The sequence below is a fragment of the Strix uralensis genome, chromosome 7 (genome assembly GCF_047716275.1).
Source record: "Strix uralensis isolate ZFMK-TIS-50842 chromosome 7, bStrUra1, whole genome shotgun sequence".
In the NCBI taxonomy this organism is placed as follows: domain Eukaryota; kingdom Metazoa; phylum Chordata; class Aves; order Strigiformes; family Strigidae; genus Strix; species Strix uralensis.
In genome coordinates, this window is record NC_133978.1 from 5,242,890 (window position 1) to 5,266,366 (window position 23,477).

Consider the following 23,477-nt stretch of genomic DNA (forward strand, 5'->3'; position numbering starts at 1 on the left):
TAAACATCTTTGCTGTACACAAGCAGGTGTGACTTGCTGTGCTGGGTCCGATGGCAGACCCTGTGTTTCTTTGTATGTGTATGTTTACCCAATACATTGAGGATGTGGAGTTTGGGACGGGGGAGGCTCTCAAACCAGGGTGTGCTTTTGTTCCTCAGTGCGGGGCTGCAGCTGGGGCTCTGCTGGCTTAACGTGCTTTCCCACTGAGCAGATGGGATCTATGGGACTCTTGGGCAGCCTGAGGCTGAGCATCTTTACTGGTGGCTGTCCCCCTCCCCTGCTCTCCTGCGTACCTTTTGGTGGGGGCCAAGGTGGCTGAGAAAGTTTCTTTGCACTTATTGCCCAGGAAAAGCGACCTTCAGGCAGAGTAGTTCTTGGGGAAAAAGCTTCCCCAACCGTGACAGATTTGACTATAAATCTCCAGTATTAATGCCCAGGTTCCCAAGGTCTGTCATCCCGCATGCCAGCAAAGCACGTGAGTTGCTCAAAAACAACGTACCGACTCATCAGTCATTTCGGAGGCATGTCAGAAAGCTTTTGCTGCAAGCAGGGAAGTTGGAGAAAACCTGTGAGAATGCTTGGAGGAGGTACATGGGACAAATGGGAGAACATCCTCAGCTGGGAGTGTGCACAGGCATCCCAAAACCTGAAAAGGCTGGGGTTATGTCATGTGCAAGACGCCAAGTTGGAAGAGAAGAGGAAGAGGTTTATGTGAGGTCTTTAACCGCTTGAAAATATCTGGGGTGGGGAAGCTTAGGTCTGGAGCCCTGGAAGTCTCATCATCACTGTTGAATAGCTGAGACCTCCATGGGATCGGTCCAGCTGCACGGTGGTCCTGAGCCCCATAGCTGCCCAGGGTGGGGGGTTTCATCCACCACATTGTCCTCTACCCTTTTCAGTACTCAGTCTCTCCATTATACCCCAAATTGCTCTGTGCCCTTCAGGACCAGGCTGCCCTTGAAGCCGTGTGTTTTCCTTTGGCGTGCAGCTGTGCACACCCAAACCGGGCTTGCCTTTGCAAGGGTCGCTGCCAGTTCAGTGCTGTGTTAGTGGCAAATAATGCCAGCATCCAGCCAGCTGCCACCCGCTGCAGGAGGACACCTCTGTTGCACTGGTGACATTATTTTGTTTGTTTTTTTGTGACTGTCTTCATGATTAATTCTGAAAGAGGAAAAGAGTGTGTCTCTCTTTTTTTTTTTTTTTTTTCTTATGGAAGGAGTCAGACTGGTTTTAAAAGACTCAGCATGAATATCTCTTATTGTTACAGGTATTAAGTTAGTTATGAATTTTTTGCTCTTTGGGTCCTAGGAAAATCCTTCCCTTATTCCTTTTGCATTCACTCTTGGTTAACAAGGCTTATTAGCGCTCTTTAATAATGACAGATATAATCTCAGCCTAAATTTGAGGAAATTTTGGGAGCTACCTAGGCCAGGGGGCCCTCTGCATCCTGCCAAGGACAAGGGCTAGAATAAAGGACAACCAAAAGAGAAGGAGAATGGCTGTCCTTTAAAGGGAAGGAGGAAAAGAGGTGCATTTCTTGCTGTTGGCAGGAAAATGCTCACTGACCATGAAGAAGCACTGTATGTGAGTGCTTGTGGTGTGGTTGGGTTGGTGGAGTGAGTATAGTTTGGGTTTTCCTTTGAGATTTTTATCTGTGTCTTAATGCTGTGGACATAGCCAGCACCTGCCAGCTACTGGGGTAATGTCCCCAGGGCTGCAGGATTGCCCATTCTTTCAGGTCTGATGCACTAAGACTCACAACCCCGTGAGGTCCTTCTGTAGAGCCAAGGGACCAAATGGCTGGCCATGGACTCACAGTCTGCAAATTGTAGTTTCAGGTGGAGAGAGTAGAGTAGGGTGGATTTTCTTCGTCCAAGAGATGGTCAAATAACACAGGAAAGGTTTAGCTCTGGCGAACGGGTTTTCCACAGTTAAACCCCTTAGCTGCCCTGTCTGTGCTTCCATTTACCCTGGGGAGGAAGGCACACATTGTTTAGACCCTGGTTTTCCTCATGGGAATGTTGTTCTGAGCAGGTATTACTTCCAGGTCCTTGGCCCCTCTGACACGTGTTGGTGGTGCAGAGCTATTCAGCGCAGTCCTGTGCAAAGCCCAGCACTGGGGAGAGAAGGAAAGAAGCAGAGAAGGAAGATGAATTTGCCCACAGGAGCTTGCAGTGTAAGCGTAGATCACTGAGAGGGCACTTGAGAAGCATAGGAAGTTTCTGAGATGCTGTGAAGGGGCTGGTTTTGCATGCAAGTTAGAGGCTGGTGCTGCCAAAGGGGCTAGAAAAATACTCAACGTGCACAATGCAGCTGTTGGGGCAGAGGTGCCTGGGACTCCTGTGATGTGTACAAGTAGCTGTTGGCAAATAGATGCTGAATTCGGTGGTCAATACCCATTTCTCCCTCAATCAGGACTTCAGGAGAAAGAGAAGCTTTGAAAGTCTTTACTTTGAGCAATTGAAAGAAAAAGCCTAAAACTGTGACTTATTGGATCACTTTTCTCTTCATAGATTTCCACTTTTAGAACAGCCTGTGAAACCTCAGTGATTGCTTTCTTTTTGAAACCCGGCAGCTGGGATTTTGCATGGAATTTTGTCTTCAGTTTGGATTTTAAAATTTTAATTGTTTTTACATATGACTAAGGGAGTTTTTCTGAGCACTGGCTGGTCTGGACACCAGATGAGGGAGGGGTACAGAGCTCCAAAAGGTGGCCCTTGGAGTTCTAACCCAGCTTGCAGAAAGAGCTGCATGCAGCCAGGCTGTCGCAGGTCACCTTGGCCATGGGGAATGTCCCAGGCTAATGTGTGCCTTAGGCTGCAGGTCCTGCTGGGGTGACTGACACGGTGAATAGGTGGAACTCTTGAGAAGTCTACTGTTGAACATGGGGGTAAAGGACCAGGAACGCAAGGTCTTCCACTTGGTATCTCTTAAAGTTGGGTCATCTGGCTGGTCTGCTGCATGTCCCTGAAGTGAATGTAACACTATAGACAAATGGGAGCTTGTAAAAGTAAGTGATGAATGAAAACTGAGCCTTCCTGACATCCCTGGGACAGGGTCCTGCCTGCTGCTGGTCATCCACCTCACCCCACGTAGCTTTAGGTCTGCAACATGAGGGTTTTGCAAGCATCGCCACTTCCCTGTGCATCATTTGCTCCTCTATCTTCATAACATGGTGACAAAGATCATGGAAAAACCTGTTTCACTTGTCCAAAACATAAAAATGGACTTGTTCTTAAACAGTAAAGATTTACCTAGGGTGTTGTGTCACCCTTCACTCTCTGCCAAAATGCAGTGATCTCTGGAGCAAAGCTTGGGGGCAACAAGGGAGACAGCTGCCTTGGAGCAACATTGTGTAGAAGACTAAAATTGTTCTTGCAGGAGGATCTGTGATTTCAGACATGTCACATGTACCGTATAGGCTACAATTTGTAGTACACAGGCAAGATGGAGTCTGGGCTTGTTGCATGCCTGAGGGATTACATCAGTCTTGGAAACAGCCCTTCACTACTTCCTTTCTCACCCCATTTTCTCTTGCTGCTGCAATGAAATTCCTGCAGCAAGTGTCCCCTGGAGTTTTGAGACAAAATGCACCTGGGCAGATAGGATCCTGAAAAAGGAGCTCCATGGATCCTTGCAAGGTGTTGTGGAAGCTACCGAGAGGTGTTTTCACTGGTGTTCTGCATAGAGTCAGTGAATTCCAGTGTTCAACTCTGTTCTTGTTCTCTTTGTGACAACTTCTGTGCAAGTTGTTTTGTGTTTTTTAAGGTAATTCAGGCAGGCAGAATGCTGTGCATTTGCGTGAGGATATGTTTTCATGCAGGTGTTTCCACAGACCCTTGGAAAGCTCTTTCTGGAGGTACATTGCATTCCATCAAGATGCAAAGGCATTCCCACCTGACCACAGTGACCATTTACATGGTGCAAACAGCCAGTTGCCAACACTCAGAGCAACAGTTGTAGGAGCATTTAGCAAGAAATCCTTTGTCTGAAATATGTTTTTAATAAACCATTCACTGAACATATTCAAATAACAAATAAATTCCTGCAAATCCAGGTCTATTTGCAGACAACTCACAAATGAGAAAGGCTAAACTAATTGAATGCTTTAGTCACTAGGGATAATGATCCAGCTGTAACAGAGATCTCCAGATGTTTGTTTGCAGAAGAGTATGCTTTCATAGGAAAAGAAAAACACTCGTGGGTATATTAACTCAGAAACAAGTTTACAGCTGTGTGCTTGTGTGCTCTGCCTTGCACTCCCACCAGTGACTCTAGAGCTCTGTTCCAAGGTTTCCTTTTGCAATAAACAGCCTCTTTATTTCTTGCTCATTGTCCTCCTGGCCATGTTTAGACATCTGTGACGTGCAAAGTGAGGTAATGGCCCTGTGAAGGCCTCCCAGGCTTCAACAAACATCACCCTCGCTGTGCTCCAGTGCGTACCGCATGTTGCAAGTACAGCTGGACCTCTGATGCTTCCAGTTTAGGCTGTTGCGGCTTGACTTTTCCCTTTTATTTGGGTGGATTTGCTTCACAGGACTGCAGATTGGGAGAACAAGATGCTTGTGCCTTGTGTCATGTCTGCTAGGAGCTTGCAGAGATGAGTGGAAGAGCTTTGGTGGTTGGAAATGGGGAATGCTCTCGGTTTAATTTCATCTAAAGACTGGAAGCTTGCCCAATTTCTACTGAAGGAACTTGGCTTTATCAGTACGTTAGTCATCAGTCCAGTGCGCTCCATCCATTTCCCTCAGTCTTATTTTGTTTCTGTTGTTAAACAGCCCAAGCTGGTTTTGAAGCCCGTAGCTGAAGTGCCCCATTACTCACAGGCGAGAGGACAATAGAACATGGGGCCGCTCTTAAATGTCTCTCCACGTCGGCATCATTAATAACCGTAATGCTGGCATCACTTGCTCCTAAATAGCCTCATTTATCAACAAGCAATTTACTGTGGTGCTGTGGCGGGGACGCAGATAAGCTTGTGCCTCAGATACCCAGGCACCACCTGCCAAGTCTCTCCCCACCTTCTCTTTGGCATTTGAGAAGGGAGGAAGAGGGAGGGAGGGAGGCATGGCAGAAAATGCTCCATGCAAGATGTGGCAGTCATTGCCAGCCTTAAGGAGTTGGGTTGTGCTTGGAAGAAGGCAGCTTCAAGGCCAGGGCTGATGGCTGAATGGGTTAATGAGTTGCACATATTGTATTTCCCCAGGCTGTCACCTTTGTGGAGAGTCTTCCAGGCATCTGGTTGCTTCTCTTGGTTCTCTTAAAGACTTTGTTTGCTTTTCAAGGGGTGAGAGGACCAGGAAATGTAACTTTTCCAAAACCGGCTGCCTTGGACTTCAAATTTCTGGCCCATTTCTGTAAGTCTTGCTTTTACTGCAACCATATCTTGGAGATCAAGAGGTGCTAACTCAACTCCAGAGAGATAAATCAAGAAGGGATTTCACTGCATCTTCATTATAACGAGGCAGAATTCATCACCCAGCACATGTTTTGAAACCTCAGAGAGTTACGGTGACAGTCCAAGGCCAATTTGCTTATGTATCTGAAGTCTGCAGACAAAAATCTGACCTCTGGAACCATTTACTTCTGGCTTTGGGACTTTGACGCACATACCAAAGCATGCTTGTGCTGGAGCAAAATACTCTGCGATATCTGGGATGAGGATGGCTATATTTATTTGTTCCCCTGAACCATTCAGAGAGCGGAGCAGCTGGGCCCTAGGCAAGCTGTAGCACTAAAGGTTTTGTATTCCCTGTGAGACTGAGAGCCTTGAGGATGTTGCATCTTTTGTAAAGCGCAGATGAGATTTCAAACAAGACATGAATGAATCCCGCTTAAACTTCACTTGCGCAAGTAAAATTTGCTGACAGGTTTTTTTTTTTTCTTTTCCCCATTCATATTGATCAGCTCCTCAGCTTGACAGGGTTGCTGGTGGAGGAAGCAGCTCGCAGGCAGCACTGTTTCAGAGGTGGCATTTTACACTCTGGCTCATCCCTGTTACTGGAGCGCAGCTGGTGTCGTACCGATGCACCATTGATGGAGCAGTTCAGCACTGATGTTTGCACGACTTCTCTGTTAGCATTGCTGGCATCGTTGCCTGACTGTTCTGAGGATGTCTTACACCCTACGGGTGTCTTTCAGTCCTGCTCAATGCCAGGACAGTCCTGGGACCTGGTCCATAGGTGTTGCAATCTAATGAGCTTTATCTCTGACCTCATATTAATTGCAGAACAGCTTATCTTTTCTAATTAACACAAAGCTATGTTACCTTGTCCAGGAAAGATGCAAACTACTCCGTGTGTCATCTTACTCGTAAATCATTTATTTACACCATGTAGCAAAGCAGCTCATTAACTAGATTTCTGGGGTCCTGCTTTTCTTCTGTTTGCCCCGGTGTATTTCTAGAAAGCTTGCTATGGCCAAAGAGAAACAATGAACTCTAGGATGATGGGTCAGCTGCATCTTCTAGTCTCCTCTGCCCTTCTGCTTTCTGCGCTGAGTGGGAGATTGCAGTGGGCATGTACCCCTCTTTTTCCAAGTTGAGGAGAGGTGACTCCCAATTGAATGATCTCAGTGGAGCTCCTGTTAGCTCATTGCATCCACTAAGTAGAAAGTAATCCCTGGAGCTAGGATTTGGTTTCAGTCCTCACTACTGTCCCAGCTGGCAGAGCTGGTTGGTACTCTCTGGACACATGGTAACTCTCAGTCTTCCACCTGCTCTGGATCTCTGTTTCTGGAAGGGATGGTGACATCTTGTCTGTCTTGATGGCATGTTTTGGCTCGATTATCCCCTAGGCAAGCGTTGTCCAATCTTTCCTAGTGAGAGGGCATGCCTTACTTCAGCTGGCCACCCTGTCTTTATGTCCGACTGGCAGATACCTCTGAAAACATGGGCGCTCAGCAGCCCTGCTGCTACTTGGTTTTAGCTGGCAGGACACCTCTCAGTAGTCAAAAAGGGAGGCCACAACAAGTCGCCTATTGAAATGGTTTCTTCTGACCTGTGAAGCTCTTTGCATGGTGTCATGGTTTCTCTGGCAGGATCAGGAGTCTCTTGTTATCTCTGTTCTTGCCAGCTGGCAGTCAAATGCAAGCTTGCCTGGCTGTTTAGAAGAATAGTCCTCTGCCCTTTGGCTCCCCAAATGGGACTGACCCCAGCACTGTGCTGCTGTTGGTTTAGTCTCTGCTTGCTTGTACAACTTGTTTGATCAGTTGCCATAATTTTTTGTTTCTGAGAGCACAGTGACTCTACACTGTGCTCCCAGAAACAAAAAATTATGGCAACTGACCAAACAAGATGTACACGAACAGCAGTCACTAGAGAAAGCCCCCAGCCATGTGGTTCTGACCTCAAGATCCATGTTAATTTAGAGTTCATCTGAAGGAACAGCTTGGAATGATTGCTTTGGAGGAGTTTTCCCAAAACCCTATTTCTGTGTGTAGTAAATAAAACTGCTGAGAGGAAGGTCTCCTCACTGTCTCCATGAGGACCTTTAGCTGACCCAAGAGAGGTGGGATGTCCTGCTCCCTGCCTGTGCTGGTTCATGTTGATGGGACAGCAGGGAACCATGTCTTTTAAAGAAAAAGTGTTGTGACCTTAAGGAGGGATGCTTGGCTTTCCTTAGTTCAGCTATTATTTTTGTGAAACTTATAGGAATGCTGTGTTTTCTGTGGTGCAAATCCTTCCCCTGTGTTTGGCTGTAACTTGCCAGGGAGGGTCCTGAGCTGTTGGGGAGAGGATGGTCATGGTCATTGCTGGGAGTGCCTACTGTGAAAGTACTTGTGCAGTCTCTGGTGGCTGGATCGTTGAATAAACTGGGTGTCCTGCCTACACTTGTGTCCATTTTCCAAAGAAGTGTGGTCTTCTAAAAGCTGGCCATCAAGGTAGGTGTTGGTACCTCAAAAAGCTGCCTTCAGAAATGACATTTGGGGAAGGGGGTGCTGCATGATGACTGAGATTTGTACAGATGGATATGTGTGTGTGTCATGGGCCCTTTTGATAAGGTAGGAAAGTGTAAGTAGTGTAAGGGCAGGTTTAGTGGTGAACACCTCTCCCCAGCATTGAGTAGACTCAGTTAAATATCTCATCAGTGACCAGGTGTCCTGAGTCCCCTCCAGTGGTCTCCACCTTGGAGCTTGCCCAGTGCTCAGGCACTGGTGAGAAAACAAGATGAGGGTGAAGGTCTCACCATCACTGATGATCTTGTTTTTCTGCCTTTTACTGGGCCATGATACTTGTGCAGGGGAGAACTGGGTGGTGTTTCCCTCCCCCTGGTACCTGTAACAGAGTTTCTTTTGACCTATGCGTGTTTAATTAGTTAAAACCTGAACTCTTTTCTTTTTTGGAGGGAGGTGGGGCGGTTGGGCTTTCTGGGCCCTTTCTTATTTCAAAAATTAATTAGAAAAGGATATTCTATGGATTTAAGGTTTAAACTTTGTGTCAGAAATGTTAATCAAGACTGCATTAGCTAGATTTTCCTTGAGGAGTGAGTGGGGGAGCGTACAGTCTGTTCAGGGTGTTTGGTTGTGAAGCAGTGCTCACGGAGACACTTGGCAGCACGGCCGTGCAAAGGGCATGGGTTTGCCTTCACAGGTGGCGAGTGCCCTCCTCCTCGCTCCCTGGAGCTGCTAAAATCGGGCTTTGGATCTCATCTAGTCAGTGCTTCTGGGGCTGTTTCAGGATCGTTTTTGGAACACCTTTTCCAGGCCAGTTTTAAAGCCCCCAGGCGATGTTGGGGCTTTTTGCCATTATTTAACACCTCAGTAGATTTCACTGTTGAGATGTTTCTGCTAACCCCAGATTTATGTTTTCCTTTGCTTTTTCAGTTCATCCTGCCTCCTCCCACCCCCATGTGTATGTCTCATGAATAGTTGTTAATAGTTGCCTGAGGGCAGCTTCAAGGAGCAAGGCTGCATCTAATATTTAGGGTTTTTCAAGAATCCCCTTTCCTAGCCTCCTAGGCGAAGCTGTGTGGGTATTGATGAAGAGCTCAGTCTTATTTCCAGTCGGCAGAAATGAAGGCATTATTCCTGCCATGGTTCAATTGAAAATGGTCTTGCTTTATACCATCTTGCCTATGCTCCTGAGAATTGCTCTGGTCTTCAGGAAACCTCCGGCTTTGTAAGGCGCTACACCAAGTGCTGTTCTGGGCTGACGGAGCATCTTGTGCTTTCCTGTCTTCAGTTACAGTTCTGCTGTAAAATATCAAGTTAATCTTATGTGATTTCCCCCTTTATAACCCCACGCTTGGTGCTTATGCTTTCCATGGTGTTTATTCCCCCCCCCCGCTTTTGTATTTATTCTGTAAGTTTCCCAAGCACAGTCTTTCCACTCTGAAAAGTCTAAATACTTTAATTTCACAATTCCCCGCTGCTCCGCTTGTTCTCTGACCCTTCTCAAAGGTGTGAGCGAACCACCAGTTAATTTCCTTTAAAATTAATTTTAAACTAAGGGCCTTGAATAGTTAGTTCATCTGCAGACCTCATCCTTGTGATGCTCTCCTCACTTGTGCTCTAGGCTCTGCTTAGGAACAGGAGCGCATCCCAGCTAGAACTGGCTCCTCTCCTTCCCCCTCCTGTTTTGGGATTGAAGAGGGAAGGACAGATATCAATAAAAGTGAATGAGACTTTTTGACAGAGCAGCTTCTGCAAGGGAACTTTTTATTTTTTATGGCGCAAACAATGGATGGAGCAGAATTTGCATAAAACTCATTAGAAAAAAGTACAAGTTTCATAAATCTTGTGATAAATTAATGCGATATCGTTCTGAACATGATGTATTAATTTTAGGATGAAATGAATGGGTCTGTGATCATTGTTGGTAATTATGAGGCTCCCAGGCAGTTTGGAGAGGAAATTATTTTTAAGAGGGCTTTTTAAGTGCGGGAACCCTTTTCACACTGGGAATATCTTAACAGATTCAGATTCCTTCTTTTACAAGTGTTTCTTTTCTTATTTTACTCTCCTGGGGTTTTTTTGATGCAATTTATTTACTTCCCTCTTTCATGCTGGTACAGCCTATTCCTTCCCGAACAAAAGGAAACAAAAGTCCTTTCAGTTTTTGCAAACTATCGATGTTCTCCCTTGTCCCAGGGACGGGCAGTGGGTTTTGCAGTGAACCGGAGGGCAGGGAATCACTAGATCCCCTGCCTGAGCAGGCAGGGAGAAAGGAGAGGCAGGCCCGCTGCTGTTCGTAGGGGTTTGCCCAGGGATGAGCACTTTTTAAACCCCTTTTTCCAGGCAGATCTGGAGATGCCACAGTGATACTAAGGCATATTGGTGATTTCAGCAGCAATACACCAGCCCAGTTGGAGAGTTTTGGTTAATAAACAGCTGTCTCCAAACCAAGGAGGTGCCAGAGAGTGAGCAAAGGCTGTGACCTCCATCTGCTGCAAAGAGACAGCACTGGCATGAAGACATACGTTTGAAACTGGTTTTGGAGAGCTTGCTTGATATCTGCGTTGCTGCGAGGCCTGTTTGAAGCTTGATGGAGGGAAATTGCTCTGTCTTAACCGTGTTGATATAGGTGTTGACTTTAATTGGAAGGATGCCACTTCTCTGCCTGCCTGCGTGCCAGCAGCCCAGTGACTGCGTGCACAGCATCAACCAGGAGAGCCTCAGGTATTCTGTTTACTTTAATGATAATGTCAAGAAAGTTCAATATACCATTGATTTTTGTATTTTTTCCCCCTCTCATTTCTCTTGTAAAGTTAACTGAAGTGCTTGCTAAATAGCAAAGTAAACCAAAAAAGCCCTGTGATATAGCTGCTCTTGGTGTGAACTCTTGGCTCTTCTTCACCCGCTGCTGCGTTCTTCCTTCTAAACAGCTTTAAACACCCTTTTAACCGTCTTTACGAGAGCTGGGGGGTACGAAGGCAGGCAACGCCTCTTTCTGAGGTTTATCGCTGGCTGTCAGGTCTGCTTATGGATTCTGTCTCGACACTGACTCCCTACTTAAAATAACTAAATGTAGCAGAGAAATTACAGGCTCTGTCTCCTGCTCTGGCTTTGAGCACCTGAGGAGCTAGGAAAACCTCTCTGCTCTGCCTTTCACTTCCCAGCTTGATAAACTCCCTCAGAAATGGTTCTGACTGCACAGATTTGTTTTCTCTCTTCTCTGTCACCTCTGTGTTTGGCACCTTTCTCTCCTGTATGTGATGGGTGATGGCAGTAGTGCACATGGTTCCTGGACCAGCTTGTCCTGGGCTTTTTCTGCCATAATTGGTGAAGACCTCCTGTTTTTTCTGATGGCAGAAACTGTTCTTTTCTCATTTATTTATTCTGACACTCATTTTAAAAGGTGCTGGTGTCTCCCTGCCCTTTTTCACTCACTGTGCAACACAGTAATAGGAGCGAAGACAGCCTTGGTGGTGTGGTAAGCTGATGCTTCCCATTAGCACCTGGAAAGAGAAGTGTGTAACATTGAGCTCAACTTGAATTGTAGGAGTGGAAACTTTCTTTGCCGAGTCGTTCTGGAAAGTTTTGGCTCAAGTGATTGAGCCCTTTTTGAGAAGGAGGCCAGAGAGTATCTGTTGTGGTTGTGTTTATGAAATGAGCTGGCAGCCACCTGCTGTGGGAGAAAGCCTTGGAGATGGATAAGTGGTTTGCCCTTGTACCTGTGGTGTGCTTTTAGGTATCCCTGAGTGTATCTGAATGATGTTGGCTAGGGTTTAAGCTCAACATGCTTGTGTGGCACGAGTTCTGCTGTTATTGTTCATCCAAGGCATGCTCCAGCTGCGAGGAGTAAGGTCTTCCCAGCAGTAGCAGTAGGGAGCGTGTGGTGGTTAGCCTTTGGAAGATCACATCTTCTGCGTAAGCTATGGCCATCTGTGTCACAGACAGGGAAACTGCTCCAGGAGGCTGGGACCAACTGGGAGGAAGGCAGCAATGAAGATGGAGAGACCCTGATGCCTGCGAGAGATTTCCTAAGCCTAAGCGTGCTTTGGTTTCTCTCCCAGCCACCTGCACTGTGTCCGCACTCTCATTCCCCGCGTCATGTCAGATGGGTTCTCCTGCGTACGCTCTGTCCCCAGCTCTGGGCTCGCCCTCTCTGGGAAAACAATGAAGCCTCATCCCAAACATGGGATCAGCTCCCACTTGCTGTGGCCTCCTGTTTGAAATGAGATTTTTCTTTGCTAGGGAGTCACTGTCCTTTCCTCTCCCTCATGTTGCTCAGAGATTGCTCAGCAGCACAGAAATATTGGCATTTCGTCTTTTCTTTTAAAAAATCTTTGGGAAAACATCACGGAAGGACTTTTTTTCTTCATTTATTTTTTTCTGAAAGGTGAAAGAGAAAATGAATTACAGGCAAAGAAAAGGGAGCAGGTGACAAATGAGAAGAGCAGGATTCGAATTTCAAGATCAGATCCATCAAATCCTGACACCAAGTACATCAGAGCCCAGCCTGCTGCGATGAACTGGGCTAATTGGAGATGCCAGTGCTGGGGTAACTGGGGCAGAAAGGCAGGGCTGCTGGCTAGCAGCTAGCATCAGGAGTGTCGTGGAAGAAGGGAATGGGACGTGATTGTCCCATCTCCCTTCCAAGGAAGGAAGGAGGGGGAACAAAGGAAATCTAGTGGTAGCTACTTCGGAGCAAAAGCATGGTGATGGCCTTCATGTAAGGGGGCCCCATGCTGTCAGGTGTGGATGCTAAAATGATTTTTATGTAAATACATTTGTGCTGGTTTGAGAAGTTGAATAGCTACTGAGGGCTCTCTGTGCCAGCTTGCGACCTTGGTTGAGGACCATAGGCACTGCTCTTGTCATAAGGGCTGTCTCCCTGCTGCTTCCCTCCCCAGCATGTCCGCTGTCTCTGATCTGTCTGCTGCTGCTACTTAGAAATTTCTGGCTTTTTGTTCTGTAAACCCCCTTGCCTGTAAGCTGGGTGCCCGTTGTGCTGGCAGGCTCCAGACTGCTCTCGGTAACAGTGGCAGAAGACGGGGAGCCAAGAAGCTGCATGGTGACTATGCCCACAGATATGATCCAGAGCTTGGGAGGGGTGAGAAATGATGAGCCAAGGAGAAACAGGCACTGGCTTTTAAAAGCAGGGATTAAAACACTTTCAATATTAAACTGTAGCTGATGCCTGAAGTCTTGATCCCAAAAGCCAGTGCAGTCAACGGAGAGATTCCTATTAGCTCCACTTGGGTATGGATCAGACCTTTTAAGAGAGCATCTTATTAAGCAACTAATTAGAAACCTGCCCCTTCCGTTGAATCCCAGTGCCCTCCATCCCACCCCACCCCATTCCTGTGCAGAGGATGTCAGCATCTTGCTCTGGCAGCTTGTTTATCATCCGACTCTTTCCCTGGCCTTGGGACTCAGTGCTTCCCAAACCCTCCAGGAGCTCTGGGATCCTCCCAGAGAGTTGTTTTTTTCCTCCTTTCTTATCTCCCTCTTGAAAGCAAAACCAGTTGAGAGGAACTGGGAAGGCACATTCCTTTTGTCTACTTTCCTCCTTGGCAAAATGGAAGGGCAAGAAAAATATACAGGTTTACAGCTGCAAGCAAGATGCTGAGATGGGAGTTCCTGTATGGGGGGGGAGTACACCTTATAAAGCAGCCAAACCTAAAAAAATTTTATAAAATCCTAGCAAGAACAAAACAAGAGACAACAGCAACAAGCTCCTGAGGTCAATCAAAGTTCAAGACTTGGAGAAAGAATAAAATCTGTGTATGTGTGAGAAAGAGGGAGAAGTAGCCATGATTGAGAGAAAGGAGGTAAAAGGAGACAAAATAAATTGTGATTATCTGGTGGAATCAAGACACTTAACTGCCGAGCTTGATTCCTGAGGGGAAACAAATGGAGCCTATAACTTTGCACTGCAGAAGGATAATTTGTCCCTGTTTCTTCAGCCCTCGCTGGAGCCAGGTTGGCACTTGGGCTTGGGGTGGTTCACAGAGCATCCTCACTGTGGGCCTGGGGAGAGGTGGGGCAGGCAACTGAACTGAAGGAGGTTTCCAACAAACGTGGCACTCCTTAGGCTCTGCATGCCCTGTCTGAGCAGGATCCTCTGCTCTTTGATGTGATACAGACACACGTATGTGAAGGTGTTAGCGCTGCTTTTGCAATCCTTTGGCAATTCCTGTGTCACTTCCATGAAGGGTAGTGTGGAGTCCAGCTGCAGAGCTGAGTATTGCTGGGTCGGGTGCTTCCCTTGGTCTGGCTTCACCTATGGGTGAGACAACAGCACCTTCTCTGTGATCACCCTGGAAAATGGGATTTCTTGTGGTCTGTTGAACGGTGATCGTGGCACAGATGCTCCAGCTGTGTGTTCGCCTTGTGCTATCCAGCTAGTCTGTTCCTCCTCCCTTGCTGCAGTAAATTGAGAGGGGAAAAAGATGTGGGAGAAAAAGTAGGATTCAATAATTTGGTGCTGAAGAAATTGGTGGAATGTACCTCACACAAACTTTTGTCGTAGTGGTGAAGGAGCCCAGCGTGCTCTGCTGCAGTCCTCTCTCGCTGCATCCTGCACGCCTGGTTTACACCACGCACCTAAGCTTAACATTCCCCTGGGGTAAAGCTTGCAAAAATTAGAACAGCAAATGACAAAAGGATTGTGAAGTCTCATTTCTTATTTCAGTGGTCTGTTTCTCATTATCTTCTATTAAATTTGTTATTTTGATCTGTATTTTATGCTTTCTTTTTTTTGCCTCATTTAATGAGTTTGGAGGTGCTCTTAAGTTAGGATGGTGATTACTGACTGGTAGACAGGTAAGGGGATGGGTAAAGACCTCTTAGGGTTTGGGGCCTCACTTGTGAGGGTTTAAGATGGTATTTTCTTGTGATACAGTGCAGCATATGCTTTAATGCTCTGAGCTGCCCTATGTATGTCCTAATGAAGTTTCTTGTTTCTAACACAGAAAAGTTGAGGAGGGTGTAGGCTCTCAATGTTCCTCATGTGTTTCCCTTCCTCTTCTTTTATCTGCTAAATCTGTCCTTGATTTTGATACTCTTGGACCAGAGAGCAGTCAAGCTCAACGTGCTGTTTCACAGGGAAATAACTCTGCACGTCTGCAAGCTGGCAGGAGTAAGAAATGCAGGTGGGATGATGCACTCTGCCTAGAAATGCTTTGCCTTGTTCTGCGGGTTATCCTGAATTTAGGAACTAAATTCCCTGACAGTGGGAGATAGCTGTAACGCAAAGAGACAGAGAAGAGTTAAATGTTCATTTGGTGGCTGATTTTTTTTTTTTTTTTTTTTCTGCAAGTGGGTTTGCAGCACACAAGCCATGAATGCTACTATGATTAGAACTGGGTGGGCCATGGTTTTCCTATTCAGCAGGATTTTTAAGATCGTTTTCCTTCTACTGAGATGCAACTGAGACCTTTTGGAGTTTGAAGTATTTGCAGTTCCAGAGGGAATTGGAGATACCCTGTTAATCTAGGGTTTTTGAATGAGATGTAAAGGGAGAAAGTCTGTTTCTCCCATTAAATCTGGCAGAATAGAGAGGTATGACCCTGGATTTATCTTGTCCTAGTTACTGGCTTTCACTGCCATGGTGACCATCACAGTCTTGCTTGTTTCCTGGGGCAAAGAAACCTTTTCTAAGGGTGGCTTCAGATGTCCTCCAAAATAAAATCAAGCTAGTAGCTTGTTTCATATCAAGGCTCCAAGGTTTGAAAAAGTGTAGGTTCGCTTTGTATCTCTGGTGTTGGCTTCACTGACGAGATGGGAATGTTGCAGATGAACCAGTTGATCACAGTGGTTTGGATAAGGACTCTTGCTTTTGGGTCTTTGTCCAAAATGTCTTTGATTGTGACCCGTCGCTTGCTTGCACCTGTGTTGGTGGAAGGAATGTTTTTTCCAGTGGTTAATTGTGGTTGCTCTTTTTAAAACAACTGCTGTTCCTTCTCCAAATAGAAATTTGTCTGGCTTTGGGCAATGATTTCTTGCTGTCTTTTCATGCTCTGGAATATTCATCTTTAAGTATTACATTTTGTCCTCTTCCTGAATGTGCTTGAGATGGCTTGAGTCATCTTACTCTTATTTGTCACAAATGAAGCAGTTCAAGCTTTTAAAGTCCTTGTTAGGTGTAAAGCATTTTTGCTAGCTCTTGAACATTTGTGGCTCCCTCTTGCATCCAGTCCTGAAGACGATGAGGCCAGATGAGCAGCTTGCAGAATTGCAGCCTTGGCAGAACCAACTACATAGCCCTAAAATCATTCCTCAGGGTGCCCAAAGAGCACTGTGGCTCTGCCAACCAGGTCATGGAAGGAGCTCCTTGTGTGCTTGGACCTCCAGGCCCACCAGAACAGCTGGGTTCGGGGTGCTCTCCTCTGCAGCTGTGGTTCACCAGCCTTTTTTAAGGGCATTTGAAGCAGGGTCATGAAAACAGATTTTTACCAAACAAGCTCAAATTACCAAGCACTTCACCTGGTTGCTCGGTTCTCCCTGTTATTTGCCATGCTGTCATCTGAGTTTGTACTGACAGCAATTTTACATTGCGCTAGGATGTTCCCTTGACCACAGTTGGTGGCCTTGGGACCTGCCAGGCAGCTGGGTCCTCGCTCAAGTGCGCTTCATCGTTGTCATACAGCACTAAATTTTTAATCAGAAAGTCACACAGTGCTAAGTCAAATGTCTTACAAAAATCTATTATTTCTTTGCAGTTACCTTTATCTGCCAAAATTGTAATCTCATCAAAGAATAAAATCAGGTTTGTTTGACAAGGCCTATTTTCCATAAAATTGTGTTGACTGGCATTAATTATGTTCCTATCGTTTAATTCTTTATTAATGGAATATCATATCAGCTTTTTCCATTATTTCTGCCGTGATTGATGTCAGGCCAACTGGTTGGTAATTGCCCAGGTTGCTCTGCTCGCCAACCTGTGCTGCTGTGTTCTCCCTCTAGTCTGCCAGAGCTTCTCTCCTCTTCCCAGATGGATGAAATTTTGGCATCTGTTCTCCTTGGCCAGATGATTTGGGGTCGCGGAGTGCTCTCATATTACTAAAGATGGCTCACATAGAGGATTGACTCCCATCCTCGAGACCAAGCGGCCAAGAGGATCTCCCATCCTTATCTCCACCCACCAGCTTTTTTCCTCCTATTTTCTCCCCCATCCTGCTGAGGAGGGGACTGAGAGCAGTGGGTGGGCAACAGGCAGCCAGCCATGGTTGACCTGCCACAGCAGACTTTGCTCTCAGAGGTGTCATGGAGAGGCCCAAAATGATTCTAGGAGCTTCTTATGGGGTTGAAATAAGGCTCCAAGGGGGTGGGGGTGGGGTGGCTGTCCCTTGCTTTTGGAGAAGTAGAAGTCATCCTGTTCCAGGAGTGGTGTGGAGATCAGAGAGAGAAAACAAGGCCCCATGCAGCAACTTCAGAGGGTCTGGGTTGCCTCTTGGGTGCCGTTAGGAAGAGACATTTACAACTACATGCCCACAAGGGATGGCTGAGCGAGGCCTCTGTTGTCCGGGTTATTCAGGTTACTGCAGAAGTTGGTTTCGAATGTGATTTAGAGAAGGTAGTGATGGATTTGGCCCAGCTCCTCTCATGCTCTCTGGGTGCATGGGCTCCATGTATGCCAGAAAGACCAGCACTTGCTGCAGCTGCTGTGTTTAAAACAAACCCCAGGTCTGTGTCTGGCTCCAAGCCCTACTGAATCCCTGAACCTTGAGGCACCTGCAGGTATCACGTCTGTGCTCTTGGCCTTGGGATGTTTGCTTTTAACCTGGAAATGTTGTATCTGCTGGTGATGCTCCTTGGTGGGGGAGAGTGTGAGGGAGGCTCGTAGGCACTTACTGAGAAGGGGCATGGGTTTCTCCACTAGTGCCCGAAATGGCCATACTTCTGCTGAGATCATGTGACTTTCTCTTTTGATAAGGGTGAGGAAGGAGATGAGCTGTGGTTTGTTTACCTGTTCTAGGGAGAACAGTAAGACCATGCACAGCTTGACTCCCCTTGCTGCTTGAGGCATTGTAGCACCATGGGAAAAGTTTGGGGATGACTTTAAGGGAAGAAGGCAGAAGACCTGAATTCCCTGACAAACTGAATATTTTCAGGATTTCTTCCTCTCTGTCCTATTTTGCTCATTATTTCTTTCCTTTCCATCTCTCCCAGGTTCCTCAATCACTCAACTGCTGGCCCGGGACCTGGACAACGATCCGCTGGTCTTTGGTGTGGTCGGTGAGGAGGCCAGCCGGTTCTTTGCCGTGGAGAGCATGACTGGTGTTGTCTGGCTCAGGCAGCCCTTGGACAGAGAGGTAATGCCACTTGCTGCTGTGAGCATCCTCTGCTGAGGGGAGGGAAAAAGCCCAACATTTCTGCTCAGATAAATGGTGACCCTCCACCTTCTGCGGCAGCTGAGATGCAGCCTGGTGTTGCTCCCACATGGAGCTGGGAATCCAGGTGTTGTCCACGTCAGGGTCTGTGCCTAGCCACCTTGTCACTGTCCCCAGCTCAGTGGGGACACGGGGAATAAGTACGGTGCTCTGGTCTGATCTGACTTGTTGGTTTTCCTGGATCCCAGAATAATATCTGTGAGTCTGGAAGGAAAGAAAACAGTAAATGGAAATGATCTGTTGAAGAGCCGGGATGCTTGTACATCAGGGAAATCTATAGGCTCCCTCTTTAAACCTATATTCTGATTAAATCCTTTACTTAGAACAATGTGTGAAGGAATGTGAGGTATCCTTGCTTATTCAATTTCATCATGACTTTTGATCATCTCATGGATTCAGGCTACTGGGTGCTGAATTTGGCAAGATTCTTGCCTCAAAGCTGTTTTACACCCCTATTTTCCATGGTAGCTTTGGTGTGCAAAGATGGTATCCTATCCTGGTGCCTGTTTTAAAAAATCCCTGGGCCTTGCTATATTCCTGGAGCAAGGAGAAAGGCACAGTACAGGCGCTTGGACAGGCGTTCTGTAAGACTGGGAAAATACTATACAACTTGGGCAACGTACTTCATTTCCCCTGTATTTCTGTTGCCTGTGTTTAGCACTTCCTTTGCCAGTGGCAGCGTTATGAAGATAAAACTCATTAACAGACCTCAGGTACTGACAGTCTGCACCAGCAGTGCCGGTCAGAGCCAGCCAGATGTGGGATGGGGAGGAGTGGGGTGGTGGATGCTGCTCCGGCTGGGGAAGGGCAAACCCAATTTCACAGCGTTAAGAGCGAGGCTCTGGAAAAATAAAGCATTTTTTTTCACCCTTCTCCCCTCCACCTCTCCATGCCAACAGCTGCTGGCATGAGTCATAAATCTTCTCTTATTCAAATGCTTACCGCTTCCCAATACTTATGATAACGGTCTTAAGCTGAGGAGGTGATCAATAGATTTTTAGGTGGCTTTTGATGGAGGGTGGGAAGGAAAGGAGCTGAGCAGAGCTTGCATGCATGGCTGGGCTGAACCGGGAGAAGAGCCTGCACCCATCAACTGATGGTGGAATTAAGCAATATGTGGAAGAGGGTGAAGGCAGACATCTGCATAGCTTAGCATGGATAAGGGAAAAGGTGTAAATGACAATTTATGGTGGAGAAAGCAGGATGGGATAGGAGGGAAGGGATGGAGGTGGACAGAGTGCAGGGAGCAGAGAACACTGGCCTGGATGCAATCAAAAGTCAGGGGAGAGAAACCATACAAGAAGAATGGTGGGGAAAGAAAAGCAAGAGATCAATTCATGTACAATGGAGGAGAAAAGAGAGACTTGAAAAAGGAGAGGGAGTCATAGTAAGGTAAATGATGCAGGAAAAGGAAAAATAGAGAAAAAGGAGCGAATGTATAGAGGCAAAACAAATTTAAAAAGATTTTTTACTCCCACAAAGATTAGAAGGAAAACAGTTTTTTTTTTTAAAAAAAAGACAGACCCAGAGTCTAAAAAAAGTCTATGATGAAATGAAAGGTGGAGACAGAAATAAACATGTGGCAGCTTTCTCTGATTATTTTATCAAGTTTTTAAAATATAAATGCTCAACAGGTTGTTTCTTATCTCCTATTTTTCCTTTCCTCCCTACTGCTTTGTCCCTCACGGTTGCACCGATGCTTAAAGGGGAAACGGGTGAAAAACACTGATGTAGCAGGGTGGGATGTCACAAGGAGGAGAGGCTCTCCTCTCCATCTGTATCTCAACTCTTCCTTTTGCCTGCAAGCATTGCTCCAAGGTAGGAGCTAGGAGAGGCTTTCTTAGGTTGAATTCCCCAGATATTTGGATGCAGGGGCCTGGGGGAGCAGATGCGGGGGCAGGAGGGGTGCATGCTCTGGTAAGCTGTTCCCCAAACTCTTCTCCAAGATGAACTGCTATCCTGGTGCAAGCAGAGCACCTGGTCTGGGCACTAGCGGCTGCTGCCTGTCCCTGAGCTGATCTTATTAGGAATAAATCAACCAAATCTGCAGCGTGGAGAGCCATTTCAGGCTTGCTTTCCAGCCTTTCCTGCACAGAATCACACAGAATCACCTAGGTTGGAAAAGACCTTGAAGATCACCTAGTCCAACCATGAACCTCACACTGACAGTTCCCAACTCCAGCAGATCCCTCAGCGCTGGGTCAACCCAACTCTTAAACCCCTCCAGGCATGGGGACTCCACCCCTGCCCTGGGCAGCCCATTCCAACACCCAACAACCCCTTCTGGAAAGAAATAATTCCTAAGAGCCAGCCTAAACCTTCCCTGGTGCAGCTTGAGGCCATTCCCTCTTGTCCTGGCGCTTGTTCCTTGGCTCAAGAGACTCATCCCCCTTCTCTGCACCCTCCTTTCAGGGAGTTGTAGAGGGTGATGAGGTCTCCCCTCAGCCTCCTCTTCTCCAGACTAAACCCCCCCAGTTCCCTCAGCCACTCCTCATAAGACCTGCCCTCCAGACCCTTCACCAGCTTCGTTGCCCTTCTTTGGACACACTTGAGTCATTCAATGTCTTGGAAACAACAAGTTGCTGTGGTCTAGCAGCTCAGGCAGGGCAGGGGCACTGGGGGTGGGAAAGGATGCTGGGGGAGGAAGGGATCGCTGGGACTGGGGGAACCAAAACACCAGGTAGAGCCCAGGTACCAAATAGGTGCGTTGGTCCAAATCCTGCTGTCCATTCCTGTATGATTCCTTGGTAAAACATGAACAAAACGATTGCTGATGGAAAAGAAAGGTGAGGAAGAGGTCTGCCTCCACTAGCAATATCCCCCTGCACTGACACTGAAATAATCCCCTCTTCCCTACTTGTCCCTCACCCCAGCAACCAGTGACTTTAATATATTACCATTTAAGACCAAGCTGTTAATTTAGTTAAGGCAGCGAGCGGCAGAGAGGGCTACACAGGCATTTTTTTGAATGAGCTTATGGGATTTCAGCCAGTTCTTACTACAGACCCTGGACTTTATCCTAGTGTTCCCAGCTATGTGATATCCCAAGAACTGCTGCATGGCAGGTAAATTGGGAAAGCAACACCAAGATTTAAATGTCTCAGTGAGACTGTGTGGTATTGTCGTCTTGAACAAAAGCTAATTACACAGCTTTTTCATTGGATTTTCTTCTCTTTTTGCATCATCCCTGTATCTTGCAGTCGGAGATGGTGTCAGATCACAGTACAACATGGGTGTAAACCGCTTTTCTCTGCCTTCCACTTACTCCCTCTTGATGCTACAAGCAGGCAGCCTGCAGCACTGGGGACCGGGCGGGCATGCAAAGAGAGCCAGGTCTTGCTGGCACACTGCAGAAGGTTAAGCAGTGGGCTGCTCTCATCTACTTTAGCCTAGCTGTCTGTTTAAAGAGCTTGGCTGCTAGTTGTGGAGTTGGTTCCGTAGTGCCCACATCCTCCTGACCCAGGGCAGCGCAGCTCTCCACGCCTGTGAAATACACCGAAGCCCTGCTGGCATTAATATTTCTCAGCATTTTATACTCAACGTAGGTAATTGCACTCAAGCGCCCCTTCTCTTCTTGAAGGTCCTGGAAGCATTTTGCATGTAATAATATTGGCTAAAAATCCCAAGCCTGACATCTGCAGATAAACACTACAGTATCTTTAATTATATGTTTTTCTTCTCCTTCCCTTTCAGACTAAGTCAGAATTCACGGTTGAATTTTCTGTCAGTGACAGCGAAGGGGTAAGTGTGGCTTCTCATTTCATGGTCTGTGGCACGGGCAGAGGGAAGAGGAGAGGATGACCGTGGGTTGCTGGGGAACCTTCTGCATCACCCTGAAGGGTCTGGGGAGCCAGGGTTCCCCCTGGCCATCACTTGCCAAAAGCCCAAGTCAGAAAACACAGCCACAATCTTGCTTCAGGTTTTAAATCCACGTGTAAAGCTGACGCCTACTCCCTGTTGTTATCGTTGTTGACTGCAGGTGATCAAAGGGACAGTCAACATCCAAGTTGGAGATGTGAATGACAACGCTCCGCAGTTCCACAACCAGCCCTACAGCGTCCGCATCCCAGAGGTAGGGATTGCTGCAGCCTCTCCCTGGAGCCTGGCTTCTGGCTCTTCCTCAGTGGCCATGCTTGCTGTCTGGTTGCCACTGCAGAGCTGTCCGCCTGGCTGTGTGAGGGCCACCGAAGTACGGGATTGTCCTCCTGCCCTGGACCCTCACTGGGGTTGGGGGGAGGGTTAAACCTCTGGAAGTTATTGTTGCCTGAAAATGGGCCGAAGCAAAGTGACCACGTGTTGGGGGAAGGCAGGTGGAAGAGGAGGTTTGGAGCTCAGAGTCTTTACAGCCTTGGTCATCTTTCCCAATGACAAATGTGAAGTTTGACAATAGCTGTACATGGGAATCTGTTTCTATTCGTTTGAGCCAGGGAGGATGTGCAGCTCTTGTCACAGAGGTGTGACCTGAGGCAGGATTAAATATTTCTCCAAATTCCTGATTTCTGGCAGAGTCCTGACCAAAGGCTTCTGCCTTTGTTGGTGTTTTTTTCTAACAGCTCCATAGCAGGACTTGTCCCATGATGTCCTAGGAATAAAGTAGATTGGAAGGGACCACAGGAGATCATCTGGCCCAAGCTCCCACTAAAGCAGAGAGGATTTTCATACTAGATCATGTTGCTCAGTTCTCTCCAGCCAAGTGTTGAATATCTCCAAGGACAGTTTCCACAACCTTCTGCCACTCTCTCTCTGTGCTGGCCATTGCAAAGGAGGCAAACCTAGTCATATCATCAGGGAGAGCTTCTGCACCTAGAGCTTAGCTTGGCAGAAATACGCCAGGAACTTGCAGATCTGATGTGAATTTAGACTTAAAAGATGTGGAGTGAAAGGTGCTTGCTGGTGCTAGGAGGACAAGGTCAAGGTATTACATTTGAAATAGGGGATTAGTAGGGCATTTCATGTCCTCCAGCGGAGGAAACCTCTCCCTCTTGCACCCTGGTGCCAGGGCAGAGCCTGTTTTTCCCAGAGCATGCCTCGGGGTGTGGATGAGGTCAAGTGTGTGTCTGTGTGTGTGAAATCAAGCAGTCTTCGGTAATTGAGAGGTACAAACGATTGTGTTACAACAGTTTATTTAATATGCTGCCTGCTGATGCCCTGCCGTGCTGGGCTTTGATCTTTCCCTGTCCCTCTGCTGTGAGGATGAGG

At 47.0% G+C, this 23,477-nt stretch overlaps 1 protein-coding gene across 1 annotated transcript in view; it reads left to right on the top strand.

Moving 5' to 3' along the window:
* The window catches only part of CDH23 (cadherin related 23), a 215,113-nt gene that overhangs the window by 33,802 nt on the left and 157,834 nt on the right, over positions 1-23,477 (top strand). Inside the window, exons 4-6 of the mRNA XM_074874229.1 lie at positions 18,058-18,200; positions 21,972-22,019; positions 22,258-22,350. Of these exons, the coding sequence (XP_074730330.1) occupies positions 18,058-18,200; positions 21,972-22,019; positions 22,258-22,350 (284 nt within the window). The remainder of the gene's footprint in view (positions 1-18,057; positions 18,201-21,971; positions 22,020-22,257; positions 22,351-23,477) is intronic.